Consider the following 23224-nt stretch of genomic DNA (forward strand, 5'->3'; position numbering starts at 1 on the left):
GAATTTGAGGTTGCTGTGAGCTAGGTTGAGGCACTCTATTAAAAAAAAAAAAAAAATATATATATATATATATGTGTATGTGTATATACATATATATGTGTGTGGTGTGTATATATACATACATACATATATATGTATATATACACACATACATATATATGTATATATACACACACACATATATATGTATATATACACACACATCTTTAGGAGGAAGAACATATGCTCAGTTTCTTGAAATGCTGATTTGGAGTGTCATAAAGCTCACATACAGATCTGAGGCATGGTTAGAGAAAGGATTAGAGGTCAGAGACAAGGTAGAGATTTTTTTAATTTGGGAGTCTCTGACATTGCCTAGGTACAGGCAGTGTTTAAAGGAATATACCTAGGAAAGTCTAAATAAAAAGCGTCATACATTTCAGACCATTATTTTCATTCTTTAATACATAGTATTAATTTTTATTGTATTTTTCTACGAAACATTTGGGTTTTCATTTACATCATTAAAACCACGATCTTTAGATTTTCAACAGACATCCCTATTGTTGAATTAGCTAAGTACCACAGCAGGTATGTTTGACAACAACGAATATTCGGACAGTAAAGATTTCGGACTTATCTATTTACTTTAACTACTAGACTAAGGAGGCACGATTCTACCTAAACAAGTTGTCTAGTCATTTGGCCAAGAAATACTTCATCTTTAATTCGAGTATCTATAAAAATAATGTGGCATTTTACATACTTAAACACTTTTAAGAGTGCTCAACTAATTTTTTCTCAGACTACTTATCATAGCGAAGAGTTCATTTGGGGAATCAGTAAGGTCTTGACAATAAGCCTTTAAATCAAAAAGGACACTGTTGTTATTTCTCATTACAGCTGCCCGGGATAAAATTAGTATCCATACCGCGTCTGAGATTTAAATGTCTTTGTCTTGTCTTTCTTGTACCTAGTACACGTTTACAAAAGAAATGTCACTTTATATAAAATAGTTTCCAAAAATTTTGGAAAGAAACAGTTATCTTCCTCAAAGTTGTTCTAAGCACACAGCTTTGTGCTGTCTCTAGCTGCTCACGCTGTGCGAGGAAACCCTCCACCGCGCGAAGGGCAGGGGCTGACTCAGGAGGTGCACACCCGCGCCCCGAGCTCCGCTGCCCGCGTTGGCCACGGGGCCGTCCCGGGCAGGCACAGCCTCCTCCCAGGGTCTCGACAAAGAGCGGCCGCGCGGCCCGGAGGCCCCATTGTCCGTCCCGGGAAACCGAATCTCCGGGGCGACTCCCGCACGCGAGCACCGCCCGCCGCGCGGACCGGGGTCCCAGGCCCGGCCAGTCCCCTCCCCCCGCGGCCCCATTGTCTGCTCGCCACGCCCCGGGACACGTGCGCCTGCAGCTTCGCGAGGAGGGCGCGGGCGGCGGTGGCGTGGACACAGAAGAGGACCGCCACGCGGCTGCAGGAGGCGTGCGGAACGCACAGCTGGGGGTTGGGGGGGTGCCTCAGGGAGCGGCGCGGGCCGCTGGGCCCTCTGCCCTCGGCCCTCCGGCCCGGGCGGGGCGGGGCGGGGCGGGGCGGGGAGACGCCGGTCTCCTGACAAAGGCGAGCGAGTGGGACGCGCCGCGCCGGCAGCCCCGCCCGAAAGGCGGCGGGCGAGGAGCGTCGGGGGAAGGGGCGGGCCATCCATTCACTCGCAGCCCCTCCGCCGCCGCCGGAGCGGAAGGGCGGGGTCTCGCGGCCCCCGGGTGCGGAGCGCGGCGGGCGTAGGGGCGGGGCGCGGGCGCGCGTCCCGAGACGTCGGCGGCGTCGTCACGTCAGCGCGGGAGAGAGAAAGAGCAGCCGCCGCGCTGGACTGGGGCCGGGCCGGGGAGCGAGCGAGGGGCGAGGCGGGGAAGGCGGCCACTCGCGCCTGAGCGGCCGCGGGGGCAGCGGGGCAGCGGGGCAGCGGGGCAGCGGGGCAGCGGGGGGAAGGAGCGGGCAGGGAAGAGGGGGGCCGAGAGAGAAGCGGGCGGACAGCAGCTGGCGGCGGCGGTGGGGGAAGGAGGAGCTGGCGAAGGGCAGGGATCGAGTAGCGAGCGAGGGGAGCGACGCGCAGGGAGGGCCGAGAGGAGGGGGTCACGCGGGGGCGCGCGCGCACCGGGAGCGCGCTCGGAGGCGAGTGGAACTGGATCGGGTTTGCTGCCAGCGGCGTGAGCTCCGGCCGCCATTTTACAACAGCTCCACTCGCGCCGGACACGGGGAGCCGCGAGCACGCGTCTCCCGCAGCCCAATCTCCTCGAACAGGATTCCTCCGCCTCGGCCTCACGGGGAGGTAACGACCGCCCGCTCCCGGGCCGGGTTGGTGGGGGGGGCTCCTTGACATCGTGGAGGGAGCGGGGGGAGGGCGGCGCGGGGAGAAGCCGGCTTTTCTGGAAAATGGATTCCGGGAGGGCGCGGAGCACGTTGGCGGGGCTGTTCGGAGTAGGCCACGGCCCGGCCGCCGCTTCCCGCTGCCCATGTGTTGCCCCGCGCGGGCTTTGTCTGCGGCGCTCCGGGAGGAGGCGCTTCCGCGGCCCCGTGGCCCGCGCGGACCGCTCGCGGCGGCGGGTTTGGGTGTCGGGCAGTCGCCGCGGCGCGAGAGTGGGCGGTGGAGCAGGTCCTGTCTCGCAGCCGCGCCGCGTTCTCCGTCCCGCGGGTGTTGGCTGCTCGTGTGCGCCCGCACGCCGCTTGGCTGCCAGCCCTGCGCCGCAGTCGCTGCGCCCGGGGCGAGGGGCGGGGGCTCCGCGGGCTGTGTTCAGGCCCGGGTCGCCGGAGCCCGCGGTGGAGCCTGTGTCACGGCGGGCGGGAGGCGGGGAGGCCGCGACCCCGGGCTGTCGAGCTTGTGCTACTGCCGCGTGCAGGGCTCCGGCCCTCTTCGGGTGCTGTCGAGAGCCAGTGGTGGTCTTGGCCCGGGACCCGGTGGGTGTCCGCGGAAGGAAGTTGCAGGACATTGGAAGGCGCAGAGCACGTGTTTGTAATGGGCTCCGCGGCCGCGGTGGGGAGGCTGCCGCTCGGGGTGCGGAGTCGGGGGCGGCATTTGGGGTGCGGGGGTGACGGGTGGTGAAATTGGGGGGTGGGAAGGTGGCTTGTGAGCGCTTTGTTCTTCGCTGGCTGTTGTTCCTGATCTGTAAGCGGCAGGCGGGAAAAGCGCGCCCCTCGGGGCTGCCTCCGAGAGGGACGAGCCCGGCGTGGCTGTCCACGCCGCATGTGGCGGCCGCGCTCTGTTGGTGACACGGCTGTTCCTAGGGCGCGGCGGCAGGTGAGCCGGGCGGCGCCGCGCCGCGTGTAGGGAGTCGGTCCTTCTGTGCCCCGCGCTACGAGTCTGGCTGGTCAGGCGGTAGTGGCTTCAAGGTTTCTTTAGAGAGGCGCAACTGGCTGGTGTAGTTAACTGGTAGTCAATGTTGGGGCTCTCATATTGTCCTCCACTCTTTGAAGATCCTAGTTTAATTTTGCTTATTGCGTTTGAACAGATCTCTGGAAACATGGCTACAGAACATGTTAATGGAAATGGTACTGAAGAGCCCATGGATACTACTTCTGCAGTTATCCATTCAGAAAATTTTCAGACATTGCTTGATGCTGGTTTACCACAGAAAGTTGCTGAAAAACTAGATGAAATTTACGTTGCAGGTAAGAACTAACACTTGCAAAATTATATTATGAATTTTTTCTATTGGATTTCTGGCTTTGAGCTAAAATAGCAACTTTTTGTGGTTTCCAAAAAGTGTGGGAACTGGAGTTTTGCCTTGTGTGATAGTTGGTTAATTTAGGTTTGAACTACAGATTAAAGTGTATGGAGGGAGGGAAAGGGGGAGACCAGCTGGAGGCTGGCTGGCTGGCTGGAAGCCCCTTGGATGAGTCCCTGACAGGAGCAGCAGGTGCTAAGTGTTGGGAGAAAGACCTCTGACTTTTTTGAGTGTTTTTATGGTAGGATTGTTGTTAAATAACTAGGTAACTGTAGACTTGCTTTCTTGGCTTTTTGGTGTGGTTGTTACTTTTTCTAGTGGTGTTTGAAATTGAGTTACTGATTCATTTGTCATACTTGGTAGTTTTGCTGGTTGATTTTTACCATTTGTGAGCCTGTATGTTTGCCATTGAAATATTGTAGTATTCAGAACCATCTGACTTGGACAAACAAGATGTGAGAGAAGTTGGCTCATTGTAAGTTTGGTTGAGAGGGTTCCTTTTAGGTCAGAATGCAGTTCAGAATGGCTCAAGTGTGTGCTTTTTCAAATATGTAGATAGATGAGGAGAGTAGACTTGTATAGGCACATGTGTATTGCCGTCATGGTGTTTACTGAAAAAAATTTTTTTTCCAAAATGTTAATAGTTGTTAACTAAGTTTTCTCTTCCCCAGGGCTAGTTGCACATAGTGATTTAGATGAAAGAGCTATCGAAGCTTTAAAAGAATTCAATGAAGACGGCGCATTGGCAGTTCTTCAGCAGTTTAAGGACAGTGATCTCTCTCATGTTCAGGTAATGTTAATTTAATGTCACTGTGAAAAGAAGTAAATTTGAGTAGTTTTGATATGCCATGTTAAGTTTTATTAGATGCAGATTTGATAATCACTGTCAAATGTGAATGGGATTTTTTTTTTCCTAGAACAAAAGTGCCTTTTTATGTGGAGTCATGAAGACTTACAGGCAGAGAGAAAAACAGGGGACCAAAGTAGCAGACTCCAGTAAAGGACCAGATGAGGCAAAAATTAAGGTATGTCTTTAAGAACTCCATTTAGTTTTAAAGCCCTTTTTACTATTCTAACTTTGGCAAATATTCCTCCACTGTGAAATGGAGGTGTTTATTTTTAAGACATTGATATAATATTAATCATTCCTAATTATTATTTTTTTGGATAGTTTCTTGTCTTTATTTCTATTTCTAAAACTTTTTAAGGTTATTATGTTACCCAGCTACTGATGCTTAAATCTGTGCTGTTGATAATCCCAATAAAAGATTTAAAGAAATATATTTATTGTATATCTAGATACTTTTTGAAAAGTTGTAAATCCGCACAAGCCAAACTGTGAGGGAATTATTTCACCACATACATTTAGCAGCTATTTTCTTAGGTGTCTCAAACCCCATATAATTAGAATGTTTACCCTGCTATCCTCTTCTTCTATTAACATGCATTATTAAGGCCAAAAAGCAGCTCTGAACAATAAAATTGTTTAGTGTGAAAATGTAAATGAGGAAACTGAGACTGGGAGTGGAAGACCTGTTTTGGTTTGTTTTAAGGTCATTTGGAAAAATAAATGGTTTCAAATTCAGCTGGGTCTTCATATTTGTGTTAGTGAGTTTTATAGTTCATAGAAAATACGGTGATCATGTGTGTGTGTATATATATGTATACATATACTTTTTCTTTTTCACATAGTCCAGATCATACACGTCTAAGTGGTCATGTTTTTAACTTGGTGCCCTTTACACAGTACTCTTGAGCCAGAGGTTATAGTTTAAGAAAAATCAGTTATGGGGGTGGGGTTCCTGCAATCATCTGATTTCAAGATTGTTATTTTTTTAAACACCAAAAGAGGTTAAAAAAAAAAAAAAAACAAAGCGCTTCATCTTCCTCTGCTGGACCTCCCCCTCTTTTTTTTGAGACAGTTTCCCTCTGTCACTTGGGCTAGAATGCTGTGGCCTCAGCCTAGCTGATAGCAGCTTCAGACTCCTGGCTTTAAGCAGTCCACCTGTCTCAGCCTCCTGAGTATCTGGGACTACAGATTCCTGCCCACAGCTGGTTATTTTTTCTATTTTTAGTAGAGACCAGGCCTCATCTGTTCTCGCTGGTCTTGAACTCCTGAGCTCAAGGGATCCTCCCTCCTCAGCCTCCCAGAGTGCTAGGATTATAGGCATGAGTCACCGCACCCGGCCTCTGCACCCTTTTAATAAAAGGATTTGTTATATAAAGGGCACGCAAAAATATAGACGGCCATGTGTGACCCCAAAGTCACAGGTTCCCCAAAGCTGTTAATCTCAACCATGAATTTGAGGCTTTTGCTGTCTAGTTGTAAGTGAATTGAATTTGGACTGTAAATCTAGTTTTGCCATAAAAATGTGATACAGTTGCCTTCATTGCAGTAATGTCAGTTGTAATTAAGTCTCCATTTGGGACTTAGAATTTGAAATTTTATAAACTGTATATTTAGTTTCTATGACTTTCAGTTGTATGTATCTTGGAGGAGGCCTTAAATTGTGGCAAGAAGGCATAGGATCGTTTGTATAGAATGTTTGGCAGGAAACAAGTTTTTCCTTTTTGTCTTTATGTACTGATAAAAGGTATTTTTTGGGTCTTGTAACGATAATGGTAGAAAAAGCATAAGTTCTTTATAGCACAGGGATTACGTGTGAGAAAAAAGAAAGATAAGCTATTTAATGGTTTAGTTTATGTGATAGTCATAGGTTTGCATTTTAGTTTTATTGTCTAATGTTGCACCATTAAGCAGTCATATTTGGGTGTAATAGAAAAAGCTGTCTTTTGTGAAACTTTGTTAGAAAGTTGAGGAATAAAGTAGTTTTTGTGGATTGCAGTATTTAATATTTAGAAAATTTAAAAACTGGTTATTTTCATTTTCAGACTGAGGTGATGCTAAATCATTAGTAACATTTTGATAACTTTTATCATATATGGCTAGTATTTGTCTTTATTTTGGCATTTACCACTAGCCTAATAGATTGGTTTTATTGTTTAGAAAACTCATTTTGTACTTTATGGTGGTGAAGGGGAATGATTTTTCTTAGGTTAATGGTAGACTACTACTTTCTAGTACTTTTGACCATAATGGGTAAAGAGAAGCTCTTAATGTTCTGTATGAGCTGTGCAAATGTTAACATTTTGCTTTGGGGAGATAAAATGTAGAAGTTGTGTCACACTGTTAAACTTTCATAAAGTTTTTAAAGTCATTTTGGGTTTTATTCTCTGAATGAACCATACTGTTTTATGAAACATGGGCAGTTAATGTCAAGTAGTAAGAGGTTATTTTTCCTGTAGCTCCAGGTTTCTAGACCTGGTTTAGGGAGTGTAATTTTTTCAAAGACTGAGTACTCAGAATGGCAATGTGCACCAAGGAATGGTGTATGGGGAATTAACTGGCTAAGAAATTGAAACTTGGTAGATACTCAACCAAATTAGGTCTAATCATTTTTTAGGCAATATTGCAAGGTAAATACCAACTACCTTGGAAGTTGTTGATGGATTAATATTAATTTTCTGTGGAGAGTAGAAAATAATTGAAACAAGGTCTTGAAATTTTGATGGTGGATTAGGGGTTTAAAAAGTGCACATTAAAGGGGAAATTCTAAAATAGACAATAGAAACCTGTCTATGGGGGAATGTTGCCAAGATAATTGGAAAGATTTGAACAGGTTTAAATTTGACTGCTAAATGCTTGGGTGTGGTTCTGTGAATTAAATGTTATTAATGATATTTGGACTTTTCAAGGCACTCTTGGAAAGAACAGGCTACACACTTGATGTGACCACCGGACAGAGGAAGTATGGGGGACCCCCTCCAGATTCCGTTTATTCAGGTCAGCAGCCTTCTGTTGGCACTGAGGTAAAGAACCTAAAAACTTGTACCTTTTGTAGTAAAAGCACAGGTGTCTGGTTTCCTAAAAGAAAGTCTTCATAGTTTTCACTTAATGTTTAATTTATAGATATTTGTGGGGAAGATCCCAAGAGATCTATTTGAGGATGAACTTGTTCCATTGTTTGAGAAAGCTGGACCTATATGGGATCTACGTCTAATGATGGATCCACTAACTGGTCTCAATAGAGGTTATGCGTTTGTCACTTTTTGTACAAAAGAAGCAGCTCAGGAGGCTGTTAAATTGGTAAGTTTTTTTTCCTCTTCAGTTTTCACATTCAGTATCTTTAATGCCAAAATTTTTTTGTTGTGTCTAAGAACTTAATAGACGTTTTTTGTACAAGCTTTATAACAGCATCCCCTACCTGTATATTTGCTAGAATTCAGGGTGTGTTAGTGTGGTAGATAAACATGTAGCTTAGTGGGATTTTTTGTTTAGATTTATAGGAATGTGAAAGGGTTTTAAAAAGTAACTTATAGGGTTCCCATGGTTCTGGCTACACCTGGACCATCCTTTTTTCTAAAATAATTCACAAGGATAGTACAATTAAATTTCTAGTTGATGAAACAAAGGATTTTGTGGTAGATGGCAGTAGTTGATTTAAAGATCAGATGTTAGATGAGGACTAGTTATTTTTCTGATTTTTTTCTTTCTAACAGCAAACATTGCCTGATGACCAACTGATTTTTAAAAAGTTGGTGGCAGGGAGGCTAGGTGTGGTGGCTCAATATCTATGATCCTAGCATTCTGGGAGACTAAGGTGGGCGGATCAACTAAGCTAACGAGTTCGAGACCAGCCTGAGCTAGAGGGAGACCATCTCCAAAAATAGCCTGGTGTTGTGGTGGGTGCCTGTAGCCCTAGCTACTTGGGAGGCTGAGGCAAGAGAATAACTTGAGAGCAAGAGTCTGAAGTTGCTGTGAACTATGATGGCCACAGCACTGTATGGGGATGACAAAGTGAGACTTTTGAAGTTTCAAAATATTTTTTATTACTTTTCTTCAAACACATTAAATTCCGTGGCTAAAGTGCTGTTCTGCATTTTATAGTTAAAGAGCTGGGGTTAATTTAAATTTAGGGGCTATATAAGAAATACCCCTGGGGGAGGAACTTTTGTAGGAGATGGCTCACTATGGCAGATAGTTATTAAATTTGTCTTGTCTGTCTTACTTAAAGCAGACTTTAAGAATCTTCAGACTGATTTCTCCAAGTTTTTTTCCTATTTTTTTTCTCACCATCAGATGTATCACTTGAATGAAGACAAACTTGCAGAAGAAAAAACTAGCACACTTTCCTTTTCTATATTGTTTGAATACCTCTGCTTGCGTGCATAACTGAATATGGTGGAGGTTTCACATCAGAAAAGTATGCTACTTGAAAGAATATAGGTGTTTTTAAAAACAATTTAGGAGTTATACATATTTTTGAAATTATGGTTGACTTTTTCCTTTCTTTACAGAATGCTTCCTATTTTAGAAGGGATATAGTTCTGTAGAGAGTCATTCACTGGTAAACTTTGAGCTGTCAAAATTTTAGTTTCAGCAGTTCAAGTGAAGGACTTTTTCAGAGCTCTAAAAAGAAAGAGGTACTTTAGAAATCATCCAGTTTAATCTGTGAAAGAATAGAACATTTTTGCCAGGCAGCAATAAAGTAGCAGTAAGGGAAAATGCAGAATGATTGAGAAAACAATGAGTATTATTACTACAAAAAGCTCTTAACGGTGGGCCCGCCATATCCAAGGGTTCTGCGTAAACAGATTCAACTAATTGCAGAACAGAAATACTCCTAAAAAATCCAGTAAAAAATACAAGATTATATGAGAGGATGAGTGTAGACTATATGGTTACTATGCCATTTTATATAAGTGAATTGAGCATCTGTGAGTTTTGATATGGGCTGTTTGAACCAATACCCTGCATATACTGGGAGACCACTGTGAAGAATTTACCCAGTGTTGTCACACCCATTTTTTAACACTTCAAAACAGGATCATTAAACTGATACTGTAGGCTTTTTAATCTTTGCTAGCAAAATGTACAGTTGTGGTAAGTGATCAATCACTTAGATTTGTAGAGGATTTCCAGAAACCTTAAGAAGACAATGGTGATGTAAGCCAGCAATAACTTGATGTTGAGTGCCACTAAGTAGACACTGAAATGTTTCAGTTGGGACAATTGTCTTGGCTTAACAAAATTGCATTTCTGCAGGCTGGTTAGAATAATAGTCTAATTTATGTAATTTTTAATTATAATGCAGGAACTTCTACAGATAACCAAGCAGCCTTTTTGACTGGTGTAGGAACTAAACCTTGTTTTAAACCTCTTTACATTTCTTTTTGGATTTCTCTGTTGTGATTTGAGTCATCTGGGGGCCTAATTATTTTTGACTACCTAATTAATATAGGGCTTTGCCTTTTGGTGCCTTTTAAAAGATATTTAGAGTGGTAGGTGGTATGTATCCACTGAGATGAATTGAACACGTCATTTGCTTTTTTTATTTTATTTATTTTTTCTGTCACCCTGGATAGGAGTGCCATGGTGTGATAGTTCACACCATCCTCTAAACTTGCTGGGCTCAAGTGATCGTTTTGCCTCAGCCTCCCAAGTAACTGGGACTACAGGCGCCTGCTACAGTGCCCAGCTAGTTTTTAGAGACTGGGTCGCACAGGTTGGTCTTGAACTCCTGAGCTCAGGCAATCTGCCTACCTTGGCTTCCCAGAATGCTAGGATTACAGGCGTGAGCCACAGTGCCCAGCCTCATTTGCTTTTTTTTTTTTTTTTTTTTAAAGAATGCTTTATGGTGGATAGGATTTGCCTTAATACAACAATAAAGGAAAGGACTAGATTTTAGCGAAATGAAGTAATTCAAGCATTCTAGAAAAAATACAAGACTTAAGTTGATTTGGATTTTTTTTTTTTTGCTACTTTGTATTTATGTGTGGAAATAAGTACCCCTTCATACATTCCTTGAGGAGGGAGCATACTTTGGACATCATTGTTACTTGTGTCATATCTTGAAAATTCTCCTTGAGTTGCAACTCTATCCAAGGTGAATGTTTATATAATTGAGGTTTCATTCTGTTTATATGTAACTAAATGTTTGGGAAAATGCTTTTTTTACATTATTTGCGAACCAGACAAGATTGGAGCACCTGCTTCTGTTTTGAGTATCTTGAGTAATGTTTTGGGGCAGGATGGTATTTAGCCTTATTTTTTCTCTAGTCTATAGTCCACTGATCGATTAGCTGAACTATCAAAAGGTATGGCCTTATTTTTTGGTACTAATACAACAGTGATTTGTTCCCATAGATTAAAAACTATTGTAGATCTTAAATTTGTATATGAATTACTTACAAAAATAGGTTAGTTGATAATAACAGCTGAAGAAGTATGATGTTAGAAGTGACTGCAGATTTGTGAAATGACTGATTTCCAGCCAACATCTACCTTGCATTTTGAGGAATAAAAACATTCATTCCTAAATGGTGATAATTAGCTAGGGAAGCAAAATCTAGACTTGTGAGAAGGTGATGAGCACAACTCATTCTTCCAAGTAAGTGGAATTATGTTTGTTCTGTATAAGAGTAAATAGTCTTGGTGACTTGTGTGAGGCCATATAGCTAAATACCACAAGCTTGTTTGGTGCAAGATTTCTTTAACTGGAGTCCATAGTGTAGACCAGACATAACAATTTAAGCCAGCAGCACAACTTGCTACCAGGTAGCCTGATTCTTTAAATTATTTAGTGGTATAGTTAGTGTTAAAAGGAGTTTAGGAAGTTAGTCATGTCTCTTGCTAAAATATTTTTGGCATGTAACACTTGACGGTCTTAACTGCTACCACTCTGGTCTAAGTATCTTTGTACCATTCAGACTACTGAAGAAGCCTTATTAGTGTCTCTGCCTTTTGTTGCCCTATATGTTCAACAGGATAGATTATGTCAACACTGCCATGCTGAAATGACTTCCACTCTTGACCCTATCCAATCAAGTTCCTTATCTCTTTTTCCCTACTCTTCCTTGCATTACCTTTCCATCCATACTTTGCCTTCTTTTGTCCTCCAAATAAACTGGTCATTTCCATCTCAAGGCCACCCGCTGTTCCGCTTGGTATACTTTGGAAGTAGCCTAGTTGCCTATACATTAGTCAGAGCTTAGAAGGCTTTTCCTGACTTAGAGGCACTGTTACCAGTTAGTTTATTGCCCATCACAGTACCCTGAACATGATAAAATAGATTTTGCTTAGAAGAACTTAAAATCATTTTTTTACTTTGTAAAAAGTTTTTCCCCCTCAGAATAGAAGCACTTTTTTACCTTTAGTCTTCACTTTATATATATATAATATATATATTTATTATTTATTATTAATATATATAATATATATATAAATATATATATATATTTTTTTTTATTCTTCATGTTTAAAAGAGTGTCCTTGCTATAAAGTAGGTGCTGAATAAGTAACCTGCCTGGCTTGACCAGTGCCATGTAACATCATTTATGATCCAAGAATTTATAATATACCTTTTTGTTCATGGGCTTTTTAAAAAAAGATATTTTAGCTTCCATCTGCAATTACTTATTCTGTGGTTACTTTTAGTTGTAGGGATTAGAATAGACTAGTGGGTGATGTTTTCTCCCCTTGCCCCTGGAGCATGTTGGGAAATACATGTGTTTCTGGTTGTTATAACACAGAAAGGGACAGGCAGGTATATATGTGTGTGTGTTGTGTTGCTGGAATTGGGGCCCAGGGCAGTGGTGCTGTAATGCTGGGGTTGTCTTCCTTTGGTGGAAATGCTAAGAGTACCTGTGTAACAAACACCGGAATAGATGAGGTCTTTATTTGCAGATTAAAAGTTAAATAGTTCTGATGGTTTTATTTGCCACATTGGTTCTGTATACCACCGAGTGTGTACACCATTTTGATGAATGCAGCTGACAAAGTAGGTCCGTGAAATACTGTAGTGGCAATTTAGCAAAAGTTTGGTGTGTTAAACACAAGAACTTAGCACAGGTATACATGTTCTTTACTTTATTCATTTTAATTTTTTGACTAATTTTTTTCTTCTCCCCCTTCCCTGCCATGTTCTTGACTTTAGAGGGGTTATGGGATGTGAGAAAAGCGCTAACTACAATCACATGGGAAGCAAATTGTGGAAGGGTAAAGGAATGATAAAAGGAAATTGCTTGGGGTTAGGGTTGTCAGAACGTTTTGTGATAAAGAGGTTTGACCAGCACAGTGACGAAAATAGGTGAATCTTGCTGAAGCAGTGTTGGAATAAGTAGGAGTTAAAACTTGCATTAAGTCAGTGCCAGAAGGTGTAGTGCATAACTGCTGGGGTAAGCAAGCTGCACAGTGCAGTTACTGCTGTGAGTCTTGTTTCAGGGACATGATGTAACTGGTCGAATGATGAAGGGTGGGATGAATAGGACAAAAGCCAGGAGGAGGGTGTCAATAGAAAGAGAGGTCAAAGAGTATGAGAGAGAAATGATAGACTACTAGTGGTGTGTGATAGGTTCTGTTCTAGTTTTATCAGTGATTCAAATTGGGGCATAGCTGGACTGTTCGTGAAAAGTTTGGTGGCTTGAATGTGCATTCAGTGATTAATACGTTAGATGACAAAATCAGAATTGGAAAAAATTTTGGTAGCCTGGGCAATACAGTTCATATCTAGTAAGACCGAATTGACAGAAGTCAAGTTTTATGCAGAACTAACAAGCTAAGGTAATATGGACTACGTGTGATAGAGGTATAGTGTCTAAAAGTGAGAAATTAGTAGTAATATCCTATTTATTATTCTTGGCTTCATAATCTCAGTCTGCATTTACAGTATTGTGCTATGGATATCTGATACTCTTCAGTGATACGTAACAGTGTCCATATTGCTTAGAGACATTTTAGTTTGCTGTTATTGGGTGAAGGAGTGATTAGTCTTGTGTAGAGGTGTGTGCAGGTATATGAAGTGGTATTTTTTTTTTTAAGTGCTATTCTTTGAAGGAGGAAATAGATTTACTACAGAATTTTTAGGAAAGTGGATTTTGGCTTAATCTAAAGAAGACTTTCTAAATAAATATTTAGAATGAAAGTGAACATGCTTTGAGAGGTAGTAGCTTTACTGAGAAGAGTTAGGACTGAGCAACTGCTTCTGGATCAGATTCCAAATCTGAGATTGCTAAATTTCTGGAAATTTGGTGACTGTGAGGGAAGGAAAAAGTGACTTAAAATTTTGAGTTTAGATGACAGTAATATTCCACACTGTAACACTACTGTTTTGGTGTTCTTAATCCTGATCCAGAAGGCTAGATTTTTATTTATTTATTTATTTTTATTGTTGGGGATTCATTGAGGGTACAATAAGCCAGGTTACACTGATTGCAGTTGTTAGATAAAGTCCCTCTTGCAATCATGTCTTGCCCCCATAAAGTGTGACTCACAGCAAGGCCCCACCCCCCTCCTTCCGTCCCTCTCAGAAGGCTAGATTTCTAACACCAGCTTAAGGTCTAGGGCTCACCTTCTATTCATTTTTGATATTGCATCGTGTCTTGAGAGTTAGATTTTATCAGTGTTAAATTAGAACCTTTCTTGAGGTTCAGATTTTTTTTTTTGTATTGCCCTTTTACCATCTGACTTATCTACTTGCTAGGATAAGAATTGTCTTTAAATTTAAGATGATAGAGTAGTACAAGAGCGAGAAAGGTTGAGCAATTCAGGTGTGCATATAAAAATGTGTGCTTAATCCACAGATGGAATATTGCTTCAGGAAATGCCTATTTCTAGGTACTCAGTCTCCTTACTTTGCTCCTTTACTGACTTGATTTCATTAGAGAGCCAGTTTATTCACTGTGTGTTACTTAGCACTGTTTTCTTTTCTTTTTCTTTTTTTTTTTTTTTTTTTTTATGGAGACAGAGTCTTACTTTAGCGGCCTGGTAGAGTGCTGTGGCGTCACACAGCTCACAGCAACCTCCAGTTCCTGGGCTTAGGCGATTCTCTTGCCTCAGCCTCCCCAAGTAGCTGGGACTACGGGCGCCCGCCACAATGCCTGGCTTTTGTTGTTGTTGTTGGCTTGTTGTTGTTGTTGGAGTTCTGCCAGGGACGCGTTTGAACCCACCACCCTTGGTATATGGGGGCTATGGGGCCGGCACCCTACTCACTGAGTCACAGGCGCCACCCCTTACAACTGTTTTCAACTTTAAAGTTTTTTTATTTTAAAAATATGGGTGGGGAAGAGTTACTGTTCCATTTTATGAATCTTGCTAAATCTTGGTGTGGTTTGTATTGGTCAGAGACCATGGTCATCCTTCACAGTTTCTACCTATCCTACTTGGTTAACTTGATGAGCAGAGTCAGTGATGATGGGTTGGAAGGAAAAAGTGGTTTTTCTGTAGATAATAATGAACATAGTCATTGTTACTTTGAAGCAGCATTGTTAATGTTTCCGAGATCAGACGAGATCTGGCGCGTTCAGAGTGGTATGGCCGTAGACAGCATTGTTAATGTTGATGGTTGATGGAAGTGTTGGCTGCAGATTAGCTTCTCTCTTAGTATTTCTGTGATTATTGTTGCCTCAGAGGAATTTTTCCATTCTCTGTTGTCTTTGCCTCCTGGATTTCTTACAAGGATTTTGGTTGTTCTTAATCATATTTTCTTGGTAGAACCAAGAATTCCAGTTTTATAAGAATCGAGGGTTAAGGTTAACTTTATTTGTAAAATAAGTCATTGTGATCTCCTTGTCCATAATCTCACACTATGATGGATTTAACTATAGCTCTACTGATTGGGGGCAACATGAATGTTTTTTGCTTTTAAAAGGTTCTTGATCTAATGGAAGAGAAAGACTTTTAAAGAATGTAAATGCTATATGAGAAAACAGTATATGGCAGGATTTCTCAGCCTCAGCACTACTGTTATTTCAGACTAGGTAATTTTTTGTTGTGGTGGGCTGCCTTACGTGAATTGAGGGGTGCTTGCCCCCTGGATAACAGTGACAAAGTCCCCTCTGCTTCCCAAGTGTGATAGCCAAAAATGTCATTCTCCAGGCACTGTCAGATGTTTTCTGGGGGACAAAATCACTCTTATTGACAACTATTGCTTGATGTTAACATGTTAACATGTTTTGTTGACCTTTACAGGATTTAGAGATTGCAGAATACCTGATGGTTGAATTCAGTTTACAAATACATAGTGGAGTTTGGGTGGTAGAAGTTACAGGGAAGGCATTTTCTTCAGAGATTTAGAAGTACTACATGTCTGAGAACTGGTATAAATGGTGAAGATACTGCAGAGAGAAAGGGGAGGTAGCAGGCATTTTAGGGTGGTCTTACATGATGTCTAAACACTTAAACTTTATCTCTGGTGATGGGGAACATTGAGAGATTATTTTCAATAGGCAAAAATAGTGATTTCCTTACCCCCCCTCCCCAAATGTTACATCTCTGACATGAATGTAGAAAAAAGATAAACTTTGAGTCTAGATGATTAGGGACTTGATAACATGGACTGTGTGTGGGTGTAGAAAGTGAGTTGTTCTTAACCTGGAGGCTCGGTATTGGTACTTTGTTTCATTTTGATGATCTGAAGATGGAGAAAGGACCATGGAGGAATTGACTTTCTGAGTTACCTGTTTCCTTCTGTTACACCTGGTGTACCTATTATGCAAGAATGGAAATAATAGAAGATTTTTTTTTTTTTTTTGCCGTAAGGTTGTTCTGCAAGCTGTGTGGAAATTCAGTTGGTTCTTAGTTCTTGCGGTTCTATGTGTGTCTCAGTATAGCATAGATTTTTGAGGTCAGGTGTTAGGATTAATAAGTAACTGTTGCCAGTGCTGCCACCACTATTACCAGCAAACCTTGAAGTGGTTTTAACTGTGTGGTCTACGTAGTCCACTTTTCCAGACACCTTGGTTACTTTTGAACCTTGGTTTGTAAATAATAGTGATTGACTTTCATGGATTACATTTTGCCTCTGCTTTACGATATCTCATTCTGTGGGATGGGATATGGTTACTTAAAAATTTAATTCATTTTTTACTGTAGCTTTATAGTTATTTCCATTCTTTGGCCATAATCAACATGTCTTTCTCCATAATTTTATTATATGCTTGCTGAAAATGAAATAGGACAAAAAGAGGGATTGGATTTGAAATAAAATGGAGCTCCTTAGACTAAAAATAATTGGAAGCCAAAAATTCCTTCTTGCAGCTTTTTTAAGAGGAAGGGGAGATGTAAAAAGAGGCTTAGATGTTGGTTATTAGAAAGGCAGAAAGTTTGCTGGTTTTGGAATCACATTTCCCTTGCTTGAGAATAATTGGTTGGCAAAATGAATTTAAGTAGAAGTTAAGGTATTGTGTGGAGTCAGCAGTTTTTGAATTTAAGCTGCTACAGATCTGACTCCTAATTCATCAAGGTTTTTAGATTTCAAGGATTTAATAACACATTTTTACATTAATTCATAAACTTGTATAGTGTTTTTTGTCAAAGTTTTTTTTTTTATCAGATTATAATTTTATGGTAAGTTTTTTTTTTTTAAGCTTTTTTTTTTTTTTTGAGGCAGAGTCTCTCTCTGTTGTCCAGGCTTAGAGTGCCATGGCCCCAGCGTCGCTTGCAGCATCCTTAAACTCCTGGGTTTAAGTGATCCTCCTATTTCAGCCTTCCTAGTAGCTGAGACTACAGGTACCTACACATGCCTGGTTAATTTTTTTCTATTGTTTGTAGAGACTGGGTCTCATTTTTGCTTAGGCTCGTCTTGAACTCATGAGTTCAAGTGATCTTTCTTCCCTCTTGGGCCGCCCGGAGTGCTAGAATTACAGGTGTTAGCCTCCTCACCTGGCCAGTAAACTATTTTTTACAGGATGAAAATGCTCAACATACAGCTTTAATTAGTTAAAATTTTGCTTTTGTATTGAGAGCTGTGTGTCTTAGTAGTTTTAATGAGATATCACAAGTGATTTAAAAATATGCACTTTTTCTCTTTTCAGTATAATAATCATGAAATTCGTTCTGGAAAACACATTGGTGTCTGCATCTCAGTTGCCAACAATAGGCTTTTTGTGGGCTCTATTCCTAAGAGTAAAACCAAGGAACAGATTCTTGAAGAATTTAGCAAAGTAACAGGTAAGTTGGATTTTTTGGAAGGTGGTGCAATGTATAATAATGAAGATAATAGTATATTTCTATGTGTCATTGATCGACTCACTGAGTCCTCCCTACAACACGATAAGGTATGTAACCCTATTTTTTAGGTAGAAAAAGCAGGCACGGTGGATTTAGAAAAGATTGCTGAAAGTTATTTGGAGGTTAATAAGGAATGCACCTGGGATTTGGATTCAGCCTGCAGAATCATCGTTCTGCTTCCTTAGTTTTGCAAGATTCTTTCGCTAGGTATTAGTTGAAACTATTGGTATTCAACCAATAGAATTGTTCAAATAATGATTTTGATTTTCCAAATTACAGGAATAATTATTCTTGCCATAAGTAGAAATTACACAAGATTGGACAGTTAGGTTTGTGAACTCATCTTAGGAAAAGTGCTTTGTACCTCTTTCCTGGGCATCACTATGATAACCTTTGAAGTTCTCTCCTTGGGAAGTTGTGCACTGAAGCCAGTGCCTAATCCACCCTTCAAAGCACTTTTTCTAGTATGAGTTTTCGAACTTACAGTAAGACCCTGTATGACGAACATCTCTGCCCATTCAAGAAAAAGTTTCAGCCATATTTTACTGTACTGCCAGTTTCCCATGGTAGTTACTTAAAGATTTTTATTTGTCTGTGCTTTAGTTAGTGGAAGCAGAAAAAGTCTTTAGAATTAATTAAAAATATTTTTTCTTTCATGGGGGTTTCTGTGTTGGGAAAACTTGGAAAGGGTAGATTAGGATATTATCTGGACTTCTTTTTTTGATCCTCTTTTGTAAAGATGGTTGTGAAAAGAGATTATTTTGCATTTGGATACTTAAATAATATCTTAGGAAAATAAATCCTTTGATTTGCTTGATGGTTACTTACTTTCAGAGGGTCTTACCGATGTCATTTTGTACCACCAACCGGATGACAAGAAAAAAAACAGAGGCTTTTGTTTTCTTGAATATGAAGATCACAAAACAGCCGCCCAAGCAAGACGCAGGTTAATGAGCGGTAAAGTCAAGGTCTGGGGGAATGTTGGAACTGTCGAATGGGCTGATCCTATAGAAGATCCTGATCCTGAGGTCATGGCAAAGGTAATGATAAGTTAAAAACCTTTTTTGAATGATTGAGTGGGTGAAGAGGGTAAAATAGACAACTTATAAAATGAATTGTGAACTTTTTTTTAAACTAGATTTTTGGGTGTGAGAGGAATATTCTTTACTAATGAATCAGAGGCAAGTGAATATAGAAATTGTATAGCCATCATAATCTCAATAGAGTAGTTAGCCTATATGCCACAGAGATGATTCACTTCCATTTTTGTGTGATTAATAAGAGCAATTTCTTTTGAGTTTTTTTGTTTGTTTTAGAGACAGAGTTTTATTTTGATACCCTCTGTAGAGTGCTGTAGCATCACAGCTCACAGCAACCTCCAACTTCTGGGCTTAGGTGATTCTGTTAGCCTCCTGAATACCTGGGATCATAGGCGCCCGCCACAATGCCCGGCTATTCTTTTGAGTTTTTAAGAATGGCGCCATTAGCTTGCATGGTTTTGTGTTAAAAGTCCTCCAAAAAATAGTGAACTGTGAACTGTATTGAACCTAGCAGAGCTAGGTATCCTGCTTCAAGAGTCAAGTTGAAGCATTCTGAGAGTAAACATCTCAGGTCAACACTTCACACTAATGCCATTTGCAGCTTTTTCTACCCTTTGTCTTTTAAGAATCCTTTAGTCTAGGTATTAAATACAATTAGTTAAATCCAAGAAGAGGGCGTGAGCTGCCAAGAGAGCTATGAATATTATTGAAGGATAAGGTTTCCATTTTCCTCTGGCCTATAAAGCTTTCAATGGGTTAGAACTTCAGAGTAACGTTCAGATGGTATTCAAGTATTTTAGGAGGAAGTGATAGTGTTTCTTAGTCAAAAGATTAAGATTTGTAATCGTACTTTAAGAAGCTTTCAGGATTGAGAGAACAATTTATCTTACTAATATTTTGAATACTCCTTTCTCGTCTGTCAAAGATTTTAAAAGCAGGTCCTAGTTAGTTTTGACCACCTGTGTTAAGTGTTAGTTTTTTCATAGGGGACTTCGTTAGGAAATTGTTTTTGCTAATTTTGCCCTTTTTATTGCAAAATAATTACTAATGTAATAAGAACTACGAAGTAAATAGTCTGTGTTTCCTTTTAAGTAAACTTTATTAGAACAGTGGTAAGTTTACAGCAAAATCGACCAGAAGGTACAGAGAATTTCCATATATCTCCTGCCCCCACATAAACACTGTCTCTACTAACAGTATTCTGCACCAGAGTAGTATACTACATTTGTTTAAATTGACAAACCTACATCGATCTCCTAAAGTGCGTAGTGTACATGAGGGCTGACTCATGGTGTACGTTCAGTGGGTTTTGCCAAATACGTAATGACATATACCCATTATAACATCATACAGAACAGTTTTGTTGCCATAAAAATCCTCTGCTTTGCCTATTCATCCTTTCCCATCCAACCCCTGATAACCACTTATCTCTTCACTATTGTCTTCATAGTTGTGATCAATAGCTTGTAGCCTTTAGGTTGGCTTCTTTCATTTAGTAATACATAGCGAGGGTTCCTTCGTGTCTTTATGAGGCTTTACAGCTCATTTTTTTCATAGTGACAAATAATGTTATCCATTCACCCGTTAAAGCATGTCTTGGTTGCTACCAATTTTTGTTAATTATAAATAAAGCTATTATAAATATCCCTTCGTAGGTTATTGTATAGCTGTAAGTTTTTAACTCTTCGGTAACTAATGAGTGAATTGTATGGTAAGAGTTCTTAGTGTTTTTTAAGAAGCTGCCAAATTGTGTTCCAAAGGGTCATACCATTCTGGCCATCATAGTGAGTGAGTTTCTGTAGTTCCAGACCCTTACTCACATTTGGTGGTGTTAGTGCTTGGGATTTTGACTTTTTAAAGGGTGTGTAGTGTTATCTTATTGTTTTAATTTGCAATTCCTTAATGACGGATGAAATTGAGTCTCCTGTGGTAAGATGTTTGGACGTTTCAGGTCTTGAACTCATCGAGCAATCCTGTTCTGTGGTTAAAGAAGTTGGAAATTTATGTGTATTTCTAATGGATTGTGATTAAAGTTAACTTTGCAGGGTTGGATGGTGCTGTCTTGGAAATTTAGCACTTTGCAACTAATCCAGGGAGGCTCCCCCCCCCTTTTTTTTTTTTACTTTCAGGTAAAAGTGCTATTTGTACGCAACCTTGCCAATACTGTAACAGAAGAGATTTTAGAAAAGGCATTTAGTCAGTTTGGGAAACTGGAACGAGTGAAGAAACTAAAAGATTATGCATTCATTCATTTTGATGAGCGAGATGGTGCTGTCAAGGTAAATAACACGGGATTATCAGTGGCATCTAAATCAAACTGACAGTTTTTAGTCATCTCAGGACCAGAATAGTTTAAAAATTGGAGCAATACTCAGGTCATGGAATCCACCAAGCTGACCTGTACTGTCCTTAGTTTAGTGAGTTAGGCAGTCTTCCAATTAAAAAAGAAATTGACCCGTATCTTTAAAATCTAATAATCTTATTTCACTGTGGCTTTTTATTATCTTTTAAACATTAATAATAAATGACTTTTTGATGTTAAATGAATCATAATTATTATGAAAGTTCTGTTTTTATATTGATCATTATCTAATTTTTTAAGGCTATGGAGGAAATGAATGGCAAAGACTTGGAGGGAGAAAATATTGAAATTGTTTTTGCTAAGCCACCAGATCAGAAAAGGAAAGAAAGAAAAGCTCAGAGGCAAGCAGCAAAGAATCAAATGTAAGTGAAATTTATATAATTGTTACTACTTTTTATTTTTTTTTTGTCTCAAGCTGTTGCCCTGGTTAGAGTGCTGTGGTGTCACAGCTCACAGCAACCTCCAACTCTTGGGTTTAAGCGATTGTCTTGCCTCAGCCTCCCAAGTAGCTGGGACTACAGGCGCTCGCCACAACACCTGGTCTAGTATTTGGTTGTAGTTGTCATTGTTGTTTGGCGGGCCTGGACTGGATTCAAACCTGTCAGCTTTGGCGTATGTGGCTGGTGCCCTAGTTGCTTGAGCTACAGGCGCCGAGCCAAATTTTATTTTATTTCTTTAGACAGTGTTGCTTTGTCGCCCTTGATAGAGGGCCATGGTGTCATAGCTCACAGCAACCTCAAACTCTTGAGCTCAAGCAATCGTTTTGCCTTAGCCTCCTGAGTAGTTGGGACCACAGGTGCCCACTATAACACCTGGCTATTTTTATATACAGAGGTCTCACTCTTGCTCAGTCTGGTCTCAAACCTGTGAACTCAGGTAATCCACCTGCCTTGGTCTCCCAGAAGATTACAGGCATAAGCCACTGTAGCCAACCAAAATTGATACAATTAAACAAAAAGGTTTTGTATGCATTTTAATGGTTGGAATTCTAACCAGAGAATTAATGGATAGTACTCAAACTTGTGAAACAAATGCAGTAACATACATACCTTAACCTTTTAAAGATTATTTGAATTAAAAGGTTTGTATCATAGAGAAACATCAAGAATCTGAAGGACTATGTATTTGAGCTCTTGCTATTATACATATTCGTGAAAGCAATTCTAGTTACAAATAACTAGAATTTTGTTAAATGAATGAAAAATCAGTCTAGGATATTTTCTTTCTTTCTTTTTTTTTTTTTTTGTAGAGACAGAGTCTCACTTACTGCCCTTGGTAGAGTGCCGTGGCGTCACACGGCTCACAGCAACCTCCAGCTCCTGGGCTTAAGCGATTCTCTTGCCTCAGCCTCCCGAGCAGCTGGGACTGCAGGCGCCTGCCACAACACCCGGCTATTTTTTTTTTTTGCAGTTTGGCCGGGGCTGGGTTTGAACCCACCACCCTCAGCATATGGGGCCGGCGCCCTACTCACTGAGCCACAGGCGCCGCCCTAGTCTAGGATATTTTCTGAAAAAGGATGTGCTTCTGAAAGTGTTTTTAAATGTTAGCTGTCCAAATATAATATTTGGTTAAAGAGTGGTGGTTTTGTTTTGTTTTGTTTTTTCTTTTCAGAGAGGTAGAAAATACTAAATCTCTACTTAGGATAGATTCTGACTCCTTTGTATCAAAAAGAGGCTTCTTAATCCTTTGCCACCCCATAGATCTCAAGCATCATACATAGATTTTGAAAATGTAATAGAAATGGTTGGGTGCGTTGGCCACGTCTGTAATCCCAGCACTCTTGAGAGGCAGAGACGGGTAAATTGTCTTAGCTCACAGATTCCAGACCAGCTTGAGCAAGTGTAAGACCTCGTCTCTAAAAACTAGCCGGGCGTTGTGGCGGGTGCCTGTAGTCCAGCTACTTGGGAGGCTGAGACAAGAGAATCGCTTAAGCCCAAGAGTTTGAGGTTGCTGTGAGCTGTGAGCTGTGATGCCATAGCACTCCACCCAGGACGACAGACTGAGACTGTCTCAAAAAGAAAAAAGAAAATGTAATGGAGGGTATTAAAATAATTAT

General features: G+C 40.7%; 1 protein-coding gene across 3 annotated transcripts in view; it reads left to right on the forward strand.

Annotated features, from left to right (window-relative positions):
- The first annotated feature begins 1950 nt into the window (after window positions 1-1950).
- Window positions 1951-23224, forward strand: part of SYNCRIP (synaptotagmin binding cytoplasmic RNA interacting protein) — a 24659-nt gene continuing 3385 nt past the window's right edge. The window contains exons 1-10 of one of the 3 annotated variants that reach the window (XM_053601586.1): window positions 1951-2305; window positions 3483-3642; window positions 4370-4488; window positions 4616-4723; window positions 7455-7568; window positions 7669-7845; window positions 17571-17706; window positions 18601-18806; window positions 20936-21085; window positions 21409-21530. In XM_053601586.1, coding sequence (XP_053457561.1) covers window positions 3495-3642; window positions 4370-4488; window positions 4616-4723; window positions 7455-7568; window positions 7669-7845; window positions 17571-17706; window positions 18601-18806; window positions 20936-21085; window positions 21409-21530 — 1280 coding nt within the window. In that variant the 5' untranslated portion in view covers window positions 1951-2305; window positions 3483-3494. The remainder of the gene's footprint in view (window positions 2306-3482; window positions 3643-4369; window positions 4489-4615; window positions 4724-7454; window positions 7569-7668; window positions 7846-17570; window positions 17707-18600; window positions 18807-20935; window positions 21086-21408; window positions 21531-23224) is intronic. The other 2 variants (XM_053601587.1, XM_053601585.1) reach the window with 2 other exon arrangements.

This window comes from Nycticebus coucang, chromosome 9, assembly GCF_027406575.1.
Source record: "Nycticebus coucang isolate mNycCou1 chromosome 9, mNycCou1.pri, whole genome shotgun sequence".
NCBI lineage: Eukaryota > Metazoa > Chordata > Mammalia > Primates > Lorisidae > Nycticebus > Nycticebus coucang.